Source organism: Chionomys nivalis, chromosome 12 (genome assembly GCF_950005125.1).
Source record: "Chionomys nivalis chromosome 12, mChiNiv1.1, whole genome shotgun sequence".
Classification (NCBI taxonomy): Eukaryota; Metazoa; Chordata; class Mammalia; order Rodentia; family Cricetidae; genus Chionomys; species Chionomys nivalis.
In genome coordinates this window covers 59,358,228-59,377,506 of record NC_080097.1, presented here as the reverse complement: position 1 = coordinate 59,377,506, position 19,279 = coordinate 59,358,228, and the positions used below count along the sequence as shown (strand labels likewise).

The following is a 19,279-nucleotide window of genomic DNA, read 5'->3' as shown; positions in this document are numbered from 1 at the left end:
TTGAGCAAAAAGAACAAAGACCAGTGAGTACACAGACTCCTTATGAAGGGCTTTCTAGTCATCGGAGCTGGCCAAAGGTGGAAGGGGCCTCAGTGAACACCGGTAAATGCACTGTTACATGAGGTCATAAAGCACCTGCTACTCAACCACTTTGAAAAAAGGTAATAGAGTCTGGCATGGACAGTGGTGGTGGCATACACCTTAAATTCCACCACTTGGGAGACAGAGGCAAGCAGATCTCTTGAGTTCGAGGCTAGCATGGACTACAGAGCAAGTTTCAGGACCGTCAGGACTACACAGAGAAATACTATCTGGAAAAACAAACACACACACACACACACACGTGGGGGGGGGAGAAATTCGAGGGCAAGTGTTTGCCTCTCCTAAACTTTCCAAAATTCTTATCACTGAGGTGGACAAGGGGAACAAGTGACTCAGAGCTCAAGAATGACCTTACTCTCCTCATTCCATCAGAGTCTGGAGGTTCCTTGAGTACATGGGTTCTCTCTAGCTTCCTGACACCCAGTTCCTTCTGAGTCAGCCTGGTGAGGTCTCCTGATGGCCAATGGTATTACTCTGTGGACACCGCATACTTCCTGGCTAGGGAAGGAGAGGGAATGGGCTGGCCAGTGAGTGGAAGGGCACAGCCCAAGGGCAGGGCCTCAAATACAAAATCAGGGAAAGTCCCTGTGGCAGAGAATCCTATTTCACCTAGGAAGTGGTAGGTGCTGACTCAGGCTGATGTCTTTGAGGAAGAGATCAAGGAAAACAACCAGGAAATAAGACTGAAAAGCTCCAAAATCTCCTGGAGCCAGAACCCGAGCCTGTGGAATGGGAGCTAGGCACTGCATCATGGTTGGTGAAACTGGTGACTTTAAATTGCACTGGTAGGGTTAGGAATATGGCCAAGATGCCAGCTACCTACCTGGTAGCCTGGCAAAGCCATTGAACAGCTTCAGGGTGGCACTATTGAGTTTACTTTAGGGCAGACCCCAGAAGTTCTGTGCCAGGTGAGCTATGGGCCAAGGACAGGATGAGAGGTTATAGGTGCTTGGGAAAGTGTGAGATGCTTTGACTGGCAGGTGAGCTCAGAGGATAAGTGCTTACTCTTCCCTGTCCCATCATTCTTTGTGCAGTAGTAACCGAGTGTCTCTGTGCTGGACTTGCTTGCCCAGGGAATATGACCATGAGACAAATGGATCCCTTTCCTTCTGATTAATGGAGGAGGGTCATGTGTCTATGTGTTACTTTCATTGGTTAATAAAGAAACTGCCTTGGCCCTTTGATAGGACAGAAGAATAGGTAGGTGGGAAAGACAGAACAGAATTCTGGGAGAAAGAAAGCTGAATCAGGCAGATGCTATAACTCTCCTCTCCAAGATGGACTCAGGTTAAGATCCTCCCTGGTAAGCCACCACCTCGTGGTGCTACACAGATTATTAGAAATGGGTTAAGCAAGATGTGAGAATTAGCCAGTAAGAGGCTAGAACTAATGGGCCAAACAGTGTTTAAAAGAATACAGTTTATGTGTTGTTATTTCGGGGCATAAGCTAGCCAGGCGGCCGGGAGCCGGGAGGGAACGCAGCCCGCAGCTTCTTCTACATCTGATCATATGGACCTTCTGATCATATGGACCTTCTGATCATATGGACTTTCTGATCATATGGCTGTCCAGTTGAACCTTCTGGATGATGGAAATAATCACATGAGCAGACGTGTGTGGTGCTGGGTGTGCACAAAGTTGGGGACAGCACTGCCTAGGAGTAAAGTAGACTTCTTGGAAGGAGAGAGCCCAGAGGTGGGCTGGCCTTGGGCCTTGCTTGCACACCTTCTCTGTGCCTCTCGGCAGCAGGTCCTATGGTGTTGTGACTACTTTCTACTTCATGTGGGGTGCAGCACCCTGCTTCCGCTTCTAGTCAAAGAGATTCAGCTGCCTGCATTTCCTTTCAACCACCAGGGTCCCTTTACCATAGCAGTTACTCGGTAAACATAGTTCAGCTAGTCATTCATCAGCCACGATGACTGGTTACTAGCACAATTCCACAAAGTGATCCAAGACAGATAAGATTCCTTCGCTCGGGGACTGGAGAGATGGCTCAGAGGGTAAGAACACTGGCCGCTCTTCCAGAGGTCCCGAGTTCAATTCCCAGCAACCACATGGTGGCTAACAACCATCTGTAATATAATGAGACCTGGTGCCTTCCTTGCCAGCAGTACATTGTATGCTTAAAAAAAAAAAAAAAAAAAAAAAAAAAAAAAAAAAAAAAAGATTCCTTTGCTCATAGATCTACATTCTAGTTGGGGAAACAGAGCTTGTGGAAGGAAATGTATACAGCAGGTAATTTCAAAGCATCATAAATACCTGAGGAAATCAAACCCTGGACTGAAACATAGCTAGCTAGGCTCTGTAACTCCACAGAGCACTGGGGGTCTTGGGACAGAATGGAAAGCTAGTTCAGTGGTTAAGAGCACTTGCTATTCTTCCAGAGGACCTTGGTTCAGTTCCGAGCACCCAGGTTGGGTGGTTCACAACTGCCTGTAACTCTAGCTCAGAGAATCCGAGGCTCTCGGTGTTTTTGGGAATTGCACGTTTGGGACACATACTCGCACAAACACAGACACATAAATAAAATAAGTCTTTATTTAAAAAGAAAGAAAGGTAAATGTTACTAAGGATGTCTGAAAAGGCCATAGGGAGACCTATTATTTTAGAAGCTTACTTAAAAATATATAAGGGTTTGGAAGAATGGTTCAGCAGTTAAGAGTACTGCCTGCTCTTCCAATGGACCCAGGTTCAATTCTCAGGAGCCACATGGTTCAAACTATCTGAAACTCCACTCTCAGGGCATCTGACTCCCTTTCTGGTTTCCAGGCGCCCTGCATGCATATGGTAAACATACATCCAGGCAAAACACCCATTTGTATAAAAATAGAAGAAAATATAATTGTATATACATGTGTTACATATATACAAATCGTGTTAACTCGTATGTATATATACATTTATGTATGAATGTATATATGTATATAATTTCAAATGGAGTTATACTGCACAGAGTGATAGTGTTCCCCACAAGGGCCATAGACTAACAGAAACTTCAGTGCCAGGTATGGAAAATATCCCTTTGAGTTATTAATCAGGAAGACCCAAGAGACTCCCAGAACAATATAGGCTATTGCCATTGCCTCTGGCTGCCTCTCAGAACTCAAAGGTAAGACTTTGTTGAGAGACCCAGAGGACCGAAGCTGGACCTGATGTGGACGCCTTCTCCCCAAGGACCAGCTCCCATAGTGTCTGAAGGCACTACGCAAGCTGCCAACAGAGAAAAGTAATCCATTGTCCTTCCGAGCTCTTAAACCTATGAACAACAACAATGGCCGGCCAACAAATTATCCCCAGTGGTGCAAAGTGGCACTCTAACCCTAAGGGTAACTACCCACTGTCTAACTGCACTTAGGGTCTGCTCTCATTCCTGGTATTGTAAAGCCAACCACAGATTGGAGGCTCATAGACCTAGAAGGGAACTTATTACTGCCATTTTCCCTAAACAAACACAATTTCTAGCCTCATTCTAAATGCTTATCCCTATAACCACAGGTGTAGCTCTTACCCCTCATCAGAGAAGCTTCATTTTATTTCAGTGAACAGAGGGTCCTGTAGAGATCCACAACTGGTTACAGGCAGAGAATCAGTGACCACCGCTTCATTTACAGCGCACAGACCCCACACCTCAGGCTCAGGGGGCAGCACGGAAGAGGGAGCCAGAAGACCAGGGTACCCTCTGTGAGACGGTGTCTCTAGACACGACAGGGAAGCTGCACCTACAACGTCTCAGCGGTAGGGTTACCTACCAAGACCTGCATGATAACACCAGTCAACATGCCAGTGCCAACAGGGGAAATGGTACAAGGCCCCACCCCAGGTGAAGAGACACAGGGACTCACTGGTTGCTGAGGGAGCGAGAATTAGTCTTCTTCAGAGATGAGCCCCGTTAGGTTATCCAGGCTCAAGTGGTCATCCCTAAATGTATACATCCCTTATGTATAAGTAAGAGCAACATTAAATGGGTTGAACAGGTGTTTTATATACATTTTATTTATATATACACATATATAAAACAATAATGATTAAAGAAGATAGGGAATTGAATTTGAGAGGGAGTTGGGGGCATAGGAAGAATTGGAGGGAGAGGTGGGGGGAAATGATTAAATATGGCACTCATGTATGAAGTTCTCCAAAAAAAATTAAAACTCAAAAACCTTAAAAAAAAATTGAATTTCTATTTGATGAGCAGCGAGAGCGAGACAGGCTGTACCTCACTGGGCTGGTAAGGGATTAGGAGGGAAGTTGGGCATATCGGAAGTGATGACAGGAAGCATGGGCCAGGTGAGTCAGGCAGGGTGGGTGCACTCCAGTTCTCGCCGGAGCACGGAGAGGAAGCAAACAGGGAGTGGCGCAGAAGCTTAGTACTCCAGTAAAGAAGGAGCACGCTCAGAATTGCTGACAGGAGCGAGGCCTGTGTTTCCCCTGTACTCAATGACTCAGGCTTAAACTTTGGCCCAGAGACTGGGGAGAGGGGAAGGACCCCAAGAAACACTCATGTCTCCCACAGCTAATAGTGCTATTGACTGGGAAGTAGTCACGCAATCCCCAGGTCCCTGAGCAGGCAAGGATTGATGGATTCTAGGAGGCAGGAGTTCTCAGAAGGCTAGTACCTGGGAGTGGATATCATCTGCCTCCTGGAGAGGGAAGAAGGGGCTCTCATCAGTGGGTCCCCCTGGCCCTGTGAATTTAGCCACACTCTGGGTGGCTTGGCACTCTTCAGTTCTGTGCTTCAGGATGTATACTTCTGTGTGTGTAGAAGATGGCAACAGGGGAAATAGGGACAAGAATCCCAAAACTCAACGGTGGCTTGGGTAGTGTCTCTCAGTTTCACATAGGAAATGGATAAGGACATCTATGTCTCTCATACTAGTCAAGACCCAAGTGAATGCCACAGGAAAACAATCCCCAGAAAAAGACAAAAGCAAGGTCAGAAAAAACCAGAAGCTTCTAGAAGGCTGAGATAGACTTTATGGGATGAATTCTGGCAGGCAGAAATGGGTCTGGGATCTGGGCTGAGATCCTGGGGGGTTGGGGAGCTGGGGGCTTGGGGCAGGGATCCTGGGGGCTGGGGGAACTAGGGGTCTAGGGGCTGGGAGTGAAAGGTACTGCAGAGACCAGACTTGCTCAAGCAAAGGTGTCGGGGAAGAAAGTGTCGAGGAACTTAGAGAAAATCAAGACTGAATTTGACCTGAAAGTTCAGCGGGCTACCAAACCTCAACACACCCTCTGCAGGAAGCGGAAAAAGTCTCCAGAGCCCAAGCCAAACAGGAAGCTAAACAGCAGGGCAGTCGGTGCAGGAGAAAGAGCTTCCATTCCGGGATCACACATTTTGGTTGAATCTGAACTCTTCTCTTGCAGTTTTGGCCCAGTCACTAACTTTTCTAAGTGGTGGCTTCTTTTACTGCAAAGCAATACTTGCTTCACGGGGCAGGTGAGAAGCTGGAGTGAGATCTAGGTAGTCACTGCAAGTGCCTAATAAACCATGGTTGTTCCTTTGTGCTAAAGTGATGGTAAAATCCAGGCCGAGTCCTCTGTGCACCCTCCACCGTAAACCCCTTGAGGGGTGCTCAGCCCATGTCCGTTTCTGCTTGCTTGTTTCTTCCAGAACTATGTCTCCATCAGGAGGAATGCCAAGACCTTCTCACTTGTTGATGGAGATTACGTGAAGTTGCCCCATTTCTTCCCTCTGCCTCTTTCCCAGCATTCCTTTCAGGTCCAAGGAAAGTCTTCTGATTTCTCTGTTATCAAGTGAAGCGCACATGGTTTACAGTTCCTCTCCACTCCTGACAGTGCAGGCGACCTGTGACTCTTCCCCGTAGTTTTAAGCTGAGCCTATAGCTCAACCCTGGCTGGGTAAACGTGCTCATCTCCCAACCCGGTCCTTGCGAAGTCCCTGGGATGTGGGCAGTATACAGCAGCAGTCCATGGAGAACTGCAGGCCTCTTGGCACAAGAGAGCTCCATCTCTCCTAGTTTGCTTTCTGTTGCTGTGATAAACACCATGACCAAAAGAAAAGCACCTTGAGGAGGAAAGGGCTTATTTGAGCATACACTTCTATTTCCTGCTCATTATTCAGGGAAACTGAGGCAGGAACTTGGAGACGGAAACTGAAGCAGAGATTGATGAGGGAGAAGACTGATTACTGCTTGCTTTATTTAATATTTATTTTCATTTCAAGACAGGATTTCTCTGTGTAACAGTCATGTCTGTCCTGGAACTAACTTTGGAGACCAGGCTGGCCTCAGACTCACAGAGATCCACCTCTCTCTGTCTCCTGAGTGCTGGGCTTTACTGCTTGTTTTTCATGACTTGCTCAGCTTGCTTATTGTACAACCCAGCACCACCTGCCCAGGAGTGGCACCATCCGCCATGGTATGGGCATTCCCACATCAGACATATATCAAGAAAACGGCACGCGACAGGCTCATAAGCCAAAGTGATGGAGGCACTATCTCAGTTAAGGTTCCCTCTTTTCAGTCTGTGTCAAGTTGATAAAACTAACCAGACTGTTCAAATCCCTTCACTAAGACACTTAACTGAAGTCTAGCATAGTGGCTGTATACATTTACATAGCATCTCCCTAGGGTGGCCCCTGCCATCCTTGAAGTGCCTTCTTGAGAAATCTCAGTGCTGCTTGGAAGCTTGCTTTGTGTTCCAGTCTGTACTGATAACAGCCCTGGACCTCTCCTTAGGCCACTTGCTACAAAGGGCTAGCAGCTAGAAGGATGTGTCTCGTCTAAGCAGGAGTGTGTCTCAAGGACCTGAGAACCCTTCGAGAGGACCACGTATCCCACATGATACATCAAAGGTGGTGTCAAGGTCTTTAGTATCTAGGATGAGTAGGATCCAGGATAAGAAAGGTGGAAAGGCAGTTTTGGGCTCAGCCATGTTGCCTGATCAGGATCCTGTGAGGCTTTCATGACTGTCTTGCTTCATGTCCAAGACCTCACCCCCACCACTAACATTACTTCATCACTTCCCTTAGCTACCAGGGATCTCCATTCTTACTCCTGGGCCCAAAGAGGCCTTCAGCAGTTGATGGAACTGGGTGACCAATGACATGTCCCCCAAACTGGACTCTCAGGCTCAGGTTCATAATGTGCTTGCTATGTAAGAGTGAGTACCCATGCTCAATCCGTAGCACCAAAGTAAGGAGCCGGGAGTGGCTGTACTCACAACCCCGGTGCTGCAGAGATGAGACGGGGGTGGGGGGTGGGAGTGGGTGTCTCTAGAGCTAGCAACAGCATCACTTAATAGGTGAGACCCAGATCCTAGCAGGAGACCCTGACTCAGGGAAAAAGGTGGATGGTTTCTGAGCAACACCAGAGGATTTCCTCTGGCTTCTACATGCACACACATAACATATGTCCTCAGACATAATGGCATATACCACACCCTTCAAATCTTAAAAAAACAAACGAGAAAAATAAAAATAAAAGCTATCAGATTCTTTAGCCCAGCCTTTGGGATGGGGCTATTGGTTAGAGCTTGCAACAAAACCCCTTGATGTTCCTTGTTATTTTTGGATTTTTATGTGGCTGTATGAATGTTTTGACTGAATGTTTGTATGTATGCCACATGGATACCTGTTGCCTGAGGAGTTTGGAAGAGGGCACCAGATCCCCTAGAACTGGAGCTATGGATGACTGTGAGCCTCCATGTGGGTGCTGGGAACTGAACCCAGGTTCTCCGCAAGAGCAGGAAGTGCTCTTAATGGCAGAACCATCTCGAGTACTTCATTGCCAGTGTTTGAGACCCCTAATTTATGGCTATCAGCTGTAGCTATGACACACATCCATGATGTGAGCTGACTGGTCAGGAGACCAGGACAAGGCCTGGCAGATCTCTTTAGGTTGTCACAGAACCCCGTTGCTCTTTCTTTAAGATCTCTTTAGGTTGTCACAGAACCCCGTTGCTCTTTCTTTAAGATCTCTTTAGGTTGTCACAGAACCCCATTGCTCTTTAAGATCTCTTTAGGTTGTCACAGAACCCCATTGCTCTTTCTTTAAGATCTCTTTAGGTTGTCACAGAACCCCATTGCTCTTTCTAAGTCTTCGTGTTCTTCCACCTCCTGCTGGTGACAGCCTAAACACCCAGAAGGAATGGAGGGGTGGGGTCTGTGTCTAGGGCTGGTACCTAACGACCTGGACTGGGCACGGGGCACTTACAGGACAGGGATAGGAGACTTTTGTACGTTCTTCAAAAGCTTTTGAATTCTGGGTCATGAATAATGCCTGACAATCAAAGTCTCCCTCCAACCCTCTTTGGGCTCCATCGTCTATCTTTAGTAAGGGTAGGCTGAATCTCAACTAGCCCCTTGGTGACCTGCCAGGGCTAACCTCAGACAAGATGGCTTCTCAAAAAAATTCTTGCTGGGCGGTGGTGGCGCACGCCTTTAATCCCAGCACTCGGGAGGCAGAGGCAGGCGGATCTCTGTGAGTTCGAGACCAGCCCGGTCTACATGAGTTAGTTCCAGGACAGGCTCCAAAACCACAGAGAAACCCTGTCTCGAAAAAACCAAAAAAAAAAAAAAAAAAAAAAAAAAAAATTCTTCCTCTGTGCCTGCTGCTGGTGCATTGTCTCCCATGCCAGGGAGACACGCAGTGGCAGTCTTGTTCTGACTCAGGTCCCGTCTGTGGACACTGCCTCCTGTAAGCTCTCAGCCCTCACCTGTATTATCGTCAGATTCCTGGTGAGACTGATGCTGGGCCAGCATCTTTTGCTTACAACCTCTTCTTCCTCTGCCCACACCTCGGCTCCTGTGAGCTCCTCTCTACCGCATGTCTGATCATGTCAATTTTCCTGGAGCTGACAGTGCCAGTGTTTGCCCGCATGCACTGGGCGCTCTTCTGTCTTGGGCCTGATACCCTCTTCAGTGTGCTTTCACTCCTGACACCTGTCACTCTCGGAGAACTGCCCTTGGCCTCCTGGGAAAGCTTTGCTCTGGGAGGCGGGCCTGATCAGTTCAGGCAGTCAGTTCTGCAGAAGGTGACTCATTCCGGTAACACAGTCCCGAGAGGAAGGGTGAGTGTGCCAGCGCCTGATAGTGCTTCTTCTGTCTCTTACCTGGAATCAGGAAGCACCTTCTCTTCCAGGTCCAGGAAGTTAAAGGCAGCAAGAGGTCTGCCTGTGCTGGGCAGAGACAGCCCAGTAGAAAGCAGCAGCCATTGGTGGAAAGATGCTGAAAACAGAGGCCAAGTTGTCCAGCTTGGGAAGAGACCCTGCCCCTAGCATGAGAAAAGGCAGGAGCAGTTCTGAAGGAAAAAGGGGGGCTGGAGCCCTTTTAGTACCTATACGTTTGATTTTTATTTTCTTGAGACAAGAAACCTGGCTGACCTGGAACTCTCTACATAGAAAGACTGGCTTCAAAACTTAAGAGATTCGCCCATCTCTGCTTCTTGAGTGCTAGGATTAAAAGTGTGTGCCATGCACCATGCCTGACCCTACTTTTAAATTTTTTTATTTTTTTGAGACAGAACTTCATTGTGTAGCCCTAGCTGTCCTTGAACTCACTCTGTAGACCAGACTGGCTGGAATTCAGGGATCCTCCTGGTTGTTTCCCCAGTGCTGGGATTAAAGGACCTGTTGTGTTTATACATGTGCATATGAATTTGGGTACACGTTCCAGGTGTTGGTCAATCCTGGCTACTGGTGCTCACCTTCTACCTTGTTTAGGCAAGGTCTTTAGCTGTTCGCCATTGTGAACACCAGGCTAGGCAGCTGGAGAGCATCCAGGATTCTTCCACCTGTGTCTCTTATTCCATACAGGCATGCTGCCACTGTATCCAGTTCTAAATGGTTCTGGGATTTGAACTCTGGTCTTCATGCTTGCTCAGCAAGAGTTGTGTCTACTGAATCATCTCAGCCTGAGAAGCTACACATTCTTACATCGTTGAATCTTTCTCTCAAATATCTACCACTTTGTTTTAACACAGAATCAGAGCTCACAAACACACTGAAGGGGAGGTAAGTCCTTTACTAGCTTCTGTTTATAAGGACTTTTCAGTACTGTAGGGACAGGGAAGACGAAGGCACAAAGAGCCTACTGGAGCCCCCAGAACTCACTAGGTGCCCGGCACCCGCCCTCTCTCCCAGGAGGACACGGGTGTGCGAGGACGGCCTCGTTCCACTGAGACCTGGTTGGATGAGACAGCAGGCCAGGAGCTTAGAATTTGCTGGTGTAGAGGGTGACAATCCACTTGGGCACACGGAGGAAGCCAGGCAGGTAGGAGGTCAGCCATCCCAGGCTGGAGACATGCGAGAGGATGTAGCCCAAAGAAAAATAGTCTTGGACAGGGCGGCCTGGGATCAACAGAAAGACAATTAGACCCTTAGTTCCTGCTCCTGAGACACCGCAGCACTGGCTGACAACTTGAGAGCAAGGGGTAACGGTCCGGTTCATCAGGTAAGGCTGGCCCAGAGTGACTGCTTACCATCTACATCCCGAAGGCCATAGCGCCGGGCAAGGTCACAGGACGGCAGCACCTTCCCGCTCAAGTCCAGGATATTGGGGTCTGTGGGCACACATACGCTTAGGGATGGTGGGCGCTGGGAGATGGGCACTGACAGAGTTTGGCTGAATGGGACAGGGCTCAGGCAAAGGCTTTCGGCCACGCCTTCCTGCAGCTAGTTAAGAGACCTCACACCTCAAACCAGGAATCCTGACAAGAGCGTCCAATCACCTCCCAAACCAAAATAAGGAACTAGCTGTCAGCGCCCTGTGGACGAACTTTGTCATCCCAATGTCGTCACCTGTTGCCAAGGCCACCACGCACTTGCCACTCATTTCTGTGCTTTCTGCCGATGAGAAATCTGATTTGGCCTAAAAAAATGGGTTGAGAAGTTAGGGGTTATTTCCAAGAGTGCTGCCTGTGCCTTCTTCATTTTCACCTTCTGTCCCAGAAGGACACAAACCTAAGCAGGATTTGCAAGGTCATGTCTTAAACGACACCTTTCCCATGTTCACGTGAGCCCTGGACCCTGAACCCAGGACCACTGCCTCTACTAACGGAAGGATCAGATCATTATAACTAGTGCTGGACCTTCTAGGGCAGATGAGGGCAAGGCCAAGTACACGGGCTTTGGTGTCAGACAGCCTTTCCTGTGGCGATGCGTACTACGGAGCATGTTTCTTTCCTTCATTACTCATTGCCAGGAGCTGGGCCTGTGCCTAAGCAACCGCTTTACCACTGGGCTACATTTCCAGCCCAGCAGCAGGTTTCTTAACGTCTATCTATAAAATGGAGTTACTATCTGCCTTACAAGATTTGAAGAAATAATGTGTGCATACACTCAGCCTGTGTCTGCTCTAGTAAGCACCTGATGAGTGGGGTCATTTATTCTTTCTCTTTTTAGCCAGAGTCTCACTGTGTGGCTCTGGCCGGCCTAGAACTCAGTCAGGCTGGCCTTGAAGTCGCACAGATCCCCTTGCCTCTGCCTCCTGAGTGCTGGAATTACAGACAGCCTGCCGCCATGGGGCATGCTTATACTTGGTACTGTCTGGAGATACTGCCTTTTCTTTTCTTTTTTCTTTTTTTTCTGAATCAGGGTTTCTCTGTAGCTTTGGAGTCTGTCCTGGAACTAGCTCTGTAGACCAGGCTGGCCTTAAACTCACAGAGATCCGCCTGCCTCTACCTCCCGAGTGCTGGGATTAAAGGCGTGTACTACTACCACTGCCTGGCCCGTGCTAACCTTCTTAAACACAGGATCCTCTGAATCTTCCTGTTTTGCCATAAACTCCTTCACCAGTTCTGTTTGCACCAACCCTGGCCATAGAGAAACGTAGCTGACTCCATGACGCCGTAGCTCGTGAGCACAGTCAGCAGCCAATTTGTCACACTATGGAGGGAGAGAAGGCAGAATGAGAACCTGGACACCTGCCTAACTCACCCTTCTCTTCTGCTCTCCCTCAGTCCACGAGGATATCCCTGGCCCCCATCCTTCTCGAGAGCCCTGATGTTTCTGGTACTCCTCTTCCCACATCTGAAACCTACTCTGGCAGATGGAGGGAGGCCCAGGCAAAGGGACTATCAGTGGGTAGGGCAGAGAGAGAGCTGAAGGTCACCGGTCTTACTATTCTGACCAGTGGGGACTGGATCAACTATCAACCCTGTTGTCTGTTTCCCTGGCTCCTATGCACTGGTCCTTACCGCAGCTTTGCCCACACCATAAGGGACATTGAACATATGCTGCAGCCCCCCGGGGGAGGAGACAACCACGATGAGTCCTTTGCCAGCTGGTACCATCAGCCGCGCCCCATACACAGAGCACAAGTAGTGGCCTCTAGAGGGGCAGAGAAGAAGGAATGAGTTGTGTGGATGCTGGTTCAGTTGCTTCCTGAGTCCTCAGTAGCTACTGTCAGCACCACAGGAGGCTGTGTAGGAGCCGGTGAGGACCTGGGGAATTAGGAATAGGCCATTCCAAGGAGAAAACGGACACAATTAATGGCAGATGAGAAAGGGTGATCTACACATGACAAACATAACGGAAGGGGATCTTGCACTATAAACATAAAATAGTTCAGGGCGAATTAGACCTGGTCAGCTGGGTTAATGGGACACACCTATAATCTCAGCACTCTGGAGGCGAAGGCAGGAGAATGGGGAATTCAAGGACATCTTGGTTACACAGTGAATTTCATGCCAGCCTTGGGCAGATGAGACCTTGTTATAAAACAGCAACAACCAACACACAAAAACCAAATCAGCCAGCCAGTAAATGAACAAATGGCCGGAGTAGAAAATTTTCAAGAGTAGAAATTCAAATTCAAAATAAATATCAGAGAAATGTTAAATAACTACAGCCATTGGAGGACATAAATTAAAACTACTTTGTGATTCCATCTCATCCTAGGCAAAGTGGCTATGGCTATCATCAAGAAAATAATTCACTAGTGCTGGTGATGATGTGGGCAGAGAGGAACCCTTACACACTGCTGGTGATGACATGGACAGAGAGCAACCTTTACACACTGCTGGTGATGATGTGGACAGAGAGGAACTCTTACACACTGCTGGTGAGAAAGTGACTGTGGAAGCCAGTGTGGGGATTTCTCACAAAAGGAAAATAGACTGTGACCCAGCTATCCCACATGTGGGTAGGAGTCTAGGCCAACAAACCACAGAGATATTTGCATTTCTAGAGCTGACTTATTCACAATAGTCTGGAAATGGAACCAACGCAGACATCCATCAACTAATGAGTGGCTAAAAAATGTGGTACATATACGGAATTGAATTTTGTACAGCTGTAAAGAAAATGAAACCATGACATTTGCAGGAAAATGGATACAAGTGGAAACATAATAATTATTATTATTGTTACTAATTTTGAGACAGGGTCTCTCTGTATAGCCCTGGGGGTACTGATACTCATAGGAGATCAGGTGGATCCACCTGCCTCTGCCTCTGCCTCCCAAATGCTGGGATTAAAGGCGTGCACCACCACTTCGGGCACTGGAAACCATTATATTAAACAAAACAAGCCAGACTCAGAAACACAGATACCATGTTATCTCTCATATTTGGGTTCTAATTCTAAAATTACATGTGTGTATATATGAGTCCACACATGTGTATACATGTGTATTTATAGGTATAAGGAGAACTGTAGAGGGAAGAAGAGGCCCGAGGAGGTGCAAACTAGAGAGGGAAACAGAAAACAGTAGGACTAACCGGGGAAGAGAGAGGACTGACTGGGGAGGGCAGCGGGGATGAGAGGAATGGGGACCAAGCACAATATACATATGCCCAAAGAGATAAGACCTGACATGCACATATGCATCCCACACTGTAGCACTATGAAAAGCCATTATGTCTGGTTTAAAGCAAAAGAGTGAAGCCTTTGTGTCTGGCTTGGAGTGAAATGTTTCAGCCAAGCTTTGCTATGTTTGGGTTGATCAGTAGAGGCTGAGAAATTGTTTTGAGAATGTGTAAACCTTGAAGAGTTGTTTCTCTGGAGTCTGTACTTGGAGCTATGTAAGAGCTTGACCTCGGTCTGAACAGAGCACTGGCAGACTTGGAATTCTTACTTTTGATTATGGCTTGCCACAGTCAAAAGGGACTGAGATTTGTGTGGGCTGTCTGCTCTCATGGGCAGCAAGAACGAGATGACTGTGATAGTTGGAACCTTTCCCAGCTTCAATTAACCTTGTATATGTTTGAATAAAGTAACTGGAGCAAGCCAGCTGGGTGTCATCCTTTTCCAAGAAGGCTGTACCCCTCTGTTCCTTTGGAAAATGAAGGCTTAGCATCTCGGTAAGCTTCTCTTTCTACTGCGGCACCTATGACCTAACATCAAACAATACTGTATTAACTAGTCCATCCATTTAGTCAATTTGAGCCATCCTTCTAAGCATTTCTAAAACCATAGCCTACGGAATCCGTGCAACACTGAGAGAATACTCCCTCCTGGGACTTGTACTTGGGTGGGCAAAGACGGAGGGAGGAGCAAGGCTGAGATCTTGTTTAAAAACTGAATTGGGTGGTGGTGGCCCATGCCTTTAATCCCAGCACTTGGGAGGCAGAGGCAGTCAGAGCACTTTGAGGTCAAGGCCAGACAGGTCTACAAAGTGAGTTTTGGGACAGCCAGAAACCCTGTCTCCAAAAAACAAAACAAAACCAACCAACCAAACAAACAAACAAATAAACAAAGACTCTGGGTCTGGGGCAACCTAAAGGGGAGGAACCTTGGTTGTGGGAGTGAAGCACACACCTGAGTCCAACATTGTTTATATCATCCCAGAGGGAGGCAGGTACTTCCCAGAATGGCTTATTGAGGGTGTTCATGATAGCCTAGAAGAAAGACAGAAAGACAGGGAGGGTGACTCTTGGGCCATCTGAAGCAGGAAGTTACAAAGGGCTGGATAGCGGGACAACAAATGGAGGTGAAGACTCAGGGTGGGTTTGGGGGAGGTCTGGGGTGTCGAGTTGTTTCAGGTTCCAAGGATACCTGGACACCAGCATAGGCATTATTGACCAGCACATCTAGCCGCCCCTCCTGCTCCCGATCGACTTGCTCGAACAGGCTTTTCACTTCACTCTCCTGGCTTGAATCACACACCACCGGCACACACCGGCCCCCGAGGGACTGTGCCTGGAGAGGAACAGGGAGTATGAGCTCTGAGCAGTGTCATTTCCCTAACTCAAGTTAGTTTAGGAACTCAGAAGGTAAACACACAGCACTCAGCCTACAGCTGGGAAAACGTGGCGTGCAATGGCTCCCCCTGGTGTCCGTTTTAAAAATTTCTCCACAGTAGGACCTCCTGCAAAAGATCCAGGTAGATGGGACCTTATGCAGGACCTTGATAAATCCTGTCACTCCAGGGTAAGAGACAAGGTATGACACCCACTCTCAGAAACAAGTAACTATTCTCTTTTTCCTTTCCAACGCTCATGCCCCTCTTTTTACCATTCCCTTGGAATTCTTACCCAGCCCTAGCTCTTTCTCTCACTCAGCCAATGCTCTGACTTGGTAACTGAAAAATCAAAGCTATCAGGCATAAACTATTGCTACTTCCTGTTCTACCTAGCCTTCCAAAAGTGTGCCCCCACCAACTTTAGAGGCCGAAGAGCACCTGCTCTCCAAAGCAAGCTCAGGGTCCTGCCCTACCACTTCTTTGCTCAAACTGCAGCAAGTCTTAATGCTCCTTTGACCTCCAGTCTTTCTTCCTTAAGTCAATCCCTCATAATCCAGTCAGTATGAACTAAAGCACACACATTTAAAAAAATCTTCTAACTGGATCACCAATCAAACAATGAAAGGCTAGAAGTTTTTTCGATGGGGTCTTACTACACAGCCCAAGCTGGCCTTGAACTCCCAGTCCTCACACAACCTCTCCAGTGCTGGGTGCTATAGACATGTACATCATACTGGCTGTGCATGCGTGCCTGTGTGTGTGTGTGTGCGCGCGCGCGTGTGAGACAGGGTCTCACTGTGTAGCTCTGGCTGGTTTGGAATTCACTATGAAGACCTTGAACTCATAGAGAGACTTCTGCCTCTGGCTCCTGAGTGCTGGGATTAAAGGTGCATTAACCCCAAACCCTTTGCAGGGGTGTTTTTTTTTTCCTCTTGTTTTCAGTGCCCAGGATCAAACCCAGGGCCTTGCACATCCTGGGTAAGTGCTTTTCCACCAAACTGCACCCCAGCCCTAGCTGATGGTCTTCTAAGAACCATTATTCCCTCTCTGGCCTCTTTACCTAATTCCTATTCAAGACTTGTTCAAAGATCATCTCAAGAGGGCTGGAGAGATGGTTCAGTAGTTAGGAGCACTGGCTGCTCCTTCAAAGGACCCAGGTTCAATTCCCAGCACCAAGTAGCAGCTCACAACTGTCTGTAACTCCAATTCCAGGGGGATCTGGCACCCTAAGAGAGACATACATGCAGGCAGAACACTAATACACATAAAAACCACCTCAAGAATGCCTTCTCTTTTTTTTTTATTGATATTTATTGAGCTCTACATTTTTCTCTGCTCCCCTCTCTGCCTCTCCTTTCCCCCTTCAATCCTCCCCCAAGGTCCCCATGTTCCCAATTTACTCAGGAGATCTTGTCTTTTTCTACTTTCTACTTCCCCATGTAGATTGTATCTATGTAAGTCTCTCTTAGTGTCCGTATTGTTGTCTAAGTTCTCCAGGATTGTGGTCTGTAGGCTGGCTTTCTTTGCTTTATGTTTTAAAACCACCTATGAGTGAGTACATGTGATAATTGTCTTTCTGTGTCTGGGTTACCTCACTCAAAATAATGTTTTCTAGTTCCATCTATTTTCCTGCAAAATTCAAGCTGTCGTTATTTTTTTCTGCTGTGTAGTACTCCATTGTGTAAATGTACCACATTTTTCTAATCCATTCTTTGATCAAGGGACATTTAGGTTGTTTCCAGGTTCTGGCTATGACAAACAAAGCTGCTATGAACATGGCTGAGCACATGTCCTTGTGGCATGATTGAGCATCCTTTGGATATATACCTAAAAGTGGTATTACTGGGTCTTGTGGAAGGTTGTTTCCTAATTTTCTGAGAAATCGCCACATTGACATCCAAAGAGGTTGTACCAGCTTGCATTCCGACCAGCAATGCAGAAGTGTTCCCTTTTCCCACAGTCTCTCCAGCATAAGTTGTCATCAGTGTTTTTGATATTGGCCATTCTTAAAGGTGTAAGATGGAATCTCAGAGTTGTTTTAATAATGCCTTCTCTTGCCGGGCGATGGTGGCACACGCCTTTAATCCCAGCACTCGGAAGGCAGAGTCAGGCGGATCTCTGTGAGTTCGAGACCAGCCTGGTCTACAGAGCTAGTTCCAGGACAGGCTCCAAAAAAAGCCACAGAGAAACCCTGTCTCGAAAAACCAAAAAAAAAAAAAAAAAAAAGCCTTCTCTTCAGCTACATGTGGGGGTGCACACCTTTCACCCCAGCACTCAAGAGATCTCTGAGTTTGAGGGGCACCCTGGTCGACATAGCAAGTTCCAGGTAAGCCTGCCTAAAGACATACCTACCTTTATCATTTAGATGCCCCTCCAGTGCCCCTAGAGCAAACATTCTGTGCACATGTACACTGAAATGACTGGTTTCTAAATCTGACTTCCTGTTAGACTCCTATCTTGTAATAGTAAAAATTGTGTTTGAGGGGCTGGAGAGGTGGCTCAGCCGATAAGAGCACTGGCTGCTCTTCCAAAGGTCTTGAGTTCAATTCCCAGAACCCACATGGTGACTCACAACCATCTATAAAGGGATCTGATGCCCTTTTCTGGCCTGCAGGCATGCATACAAACAGAGCACTCATAAATAAATAAAAAATAAATAAATAAAATTAAAAAAATTGCGTTTGATCACTTGGTAACTCTGGTTACCAAGTTATCAAGTTATCACTTGGTCACTTGAGTATTGCTTTTATTGAAATCCAGTTAAGAAGTAAACTCTCATGGGGGGGGGGGTGGCACTGGTCTTTAATCCTAGAATTCAGGAGGCAGAGGTAAGCGGATCTCTGTGAGTTTGAGGCCAGCCTGGATCTACGCAGTGAGTTCTAGGACAGCCAGTGCTACGTAGAGATGTAGACAGACTGTCTCAAAAACAAACAAAAAGAAGTGAAACAGGTTCAGTTCAGCAAGTCTTGCCTAAATCACAGGAAGTCACTGGCCCAACATTTGTTCTTTGCAAAACCTGAAACTCTCAAACCAAGACTTTTCTTCTGCTTAAACCCACTTCAGAAAAATTCAACTCTACATTGTTTACTGTATGTACTCTGTAAATATCAGTGATTTTTTTGGGGGGGAAGATATCATGATCAGGCAAGTGATGAGTAATAATCACAATGATAAATTCAGGTGGTCACTCACCTCCTGGGCAGTAGCTTTAAGTGTGTCCAGATGGCGCCCGGTGATGTACACTGTGGCCCCTGCTTTGCAGAGCTGTAAGGCAATGCCACGGCCAATACCCCTGGAGGCACCAGTTACCACACACACTTGGCCCTTCATGGGCGCTACCATGTCTCACGTCAAACGAGGATATCTGTGGAGTTAAGAGTCGCTTTGAAGGAATCCTGTAGATTGTCTGCAGAGACAGGTCTCTGCTAAGCTTGCAGTATTTTGAGGGGAAAGAAATTTCACAGGTGGATAGCTGAGGGCAGGTCTCAGGCCAGGCTGTTGTCCTCCACCCAGGCACAGGGCTGGGTGGAGCCTCTCCCGGGCTACACATACCGCTACCCTCAGAGTGGGGCTAACTTGGTGGCGAGTCAGTCCAACAAGGTATGTCCATGAAGAGTCCTGGGCCCTCCCTCTAGAGTTCTGGCTACCGGTGCAGTTCCACAGGGAACCGCGAAGCCCTGACCTGTAAGTGGACAGGGCCTGTGAGCCTTACCTGCCGCAGACGCTGCCTCTAGGGTTCTGTCTGTCCAGTTCGCCAGACCTGTAGCTCGAGAACTTTTATCGTCCCAGGGGGCGGAGCAGGACGTACAGTTCGAGAACCTTGATTCTGGCCACGTCAGGGTGAGAGTGCGTGCCTGGGGCAGAAATCGGTGTGGGTGCGGATGAGCTAGAACTAGGCGAAGCGAGTGGGGCCCGAGAGATCACGAGTCGGGCCCAGCGAGTGGAATGCGCAAATGCAAACCCGCACCCTGTAGACACGCCCACCTTGCTCGCCCGTGTCGTCGCAGAACTATGACGTCTCCGCGCGTCAGCAGTGCG

The 19,279-nt window shown here is 47.8% G+C and overlaps 1 protein-coding gene across 1 annotated transcript; it reads right to left on the bottom strand.

Annotated features, from left to right (window-relative positions):
• Positions 1–10,042: 10,042 nt before the first annotated feature.
• Dhrs1 (dehydrogenase/reductase 1) lies at positions 10,043–19,224 on the bottom strand. Its single transcript, XM_057786813.1, has 9 exons — positions 18,954–19,224; positions 18,434–18,605; positions 15,055–15,198; positions 14,818–14,897; positions 12,255–12,387; positions 11,797–11,943; positions 10,858–10,927; positions 10,539–10,619; positions 10,043–10,407 (listed from the first exon to the last, which is right to left on the bottom strand). Exons 2-9 carry the CDS (start codon positions 18,581–18,583, stop codon positions 10,271–10,273), a joined length of 942 nt encoding a protein of 313 aa, XP_057642796.1. The 5' UTR covers positions 18,584–18,605; positions 18,954–19,224; the 3' UTR covers positions 10,043–10,270.
• Positions 19,225–19,279: the final 55 nt, after the last annotated feature.

Coding starts and splice junctions, on each gene's coding strand:
- Dhrs1 (XM_057786813.1), bottom strand. CDS start 18,583: ATGGTAGCGCCCATGAAGGGCCAAGTGTGTGTGGTAACTGGTGCCTCC. Junction 14,898..15,054: donor ATGCCTATGCTGGTGTCCAG/GTATCCTTGGAA, acceptor TCTTTCTTCTAG/GCTATCATGAACACCCTCAA. Junction 12,388..14,817: donor ATAAACAATGTTGGACTCAG/GTGTGTGCTTCA, acceptor CTGCCCCTCTAG/AGGCCACTACTTGTGCTCTG.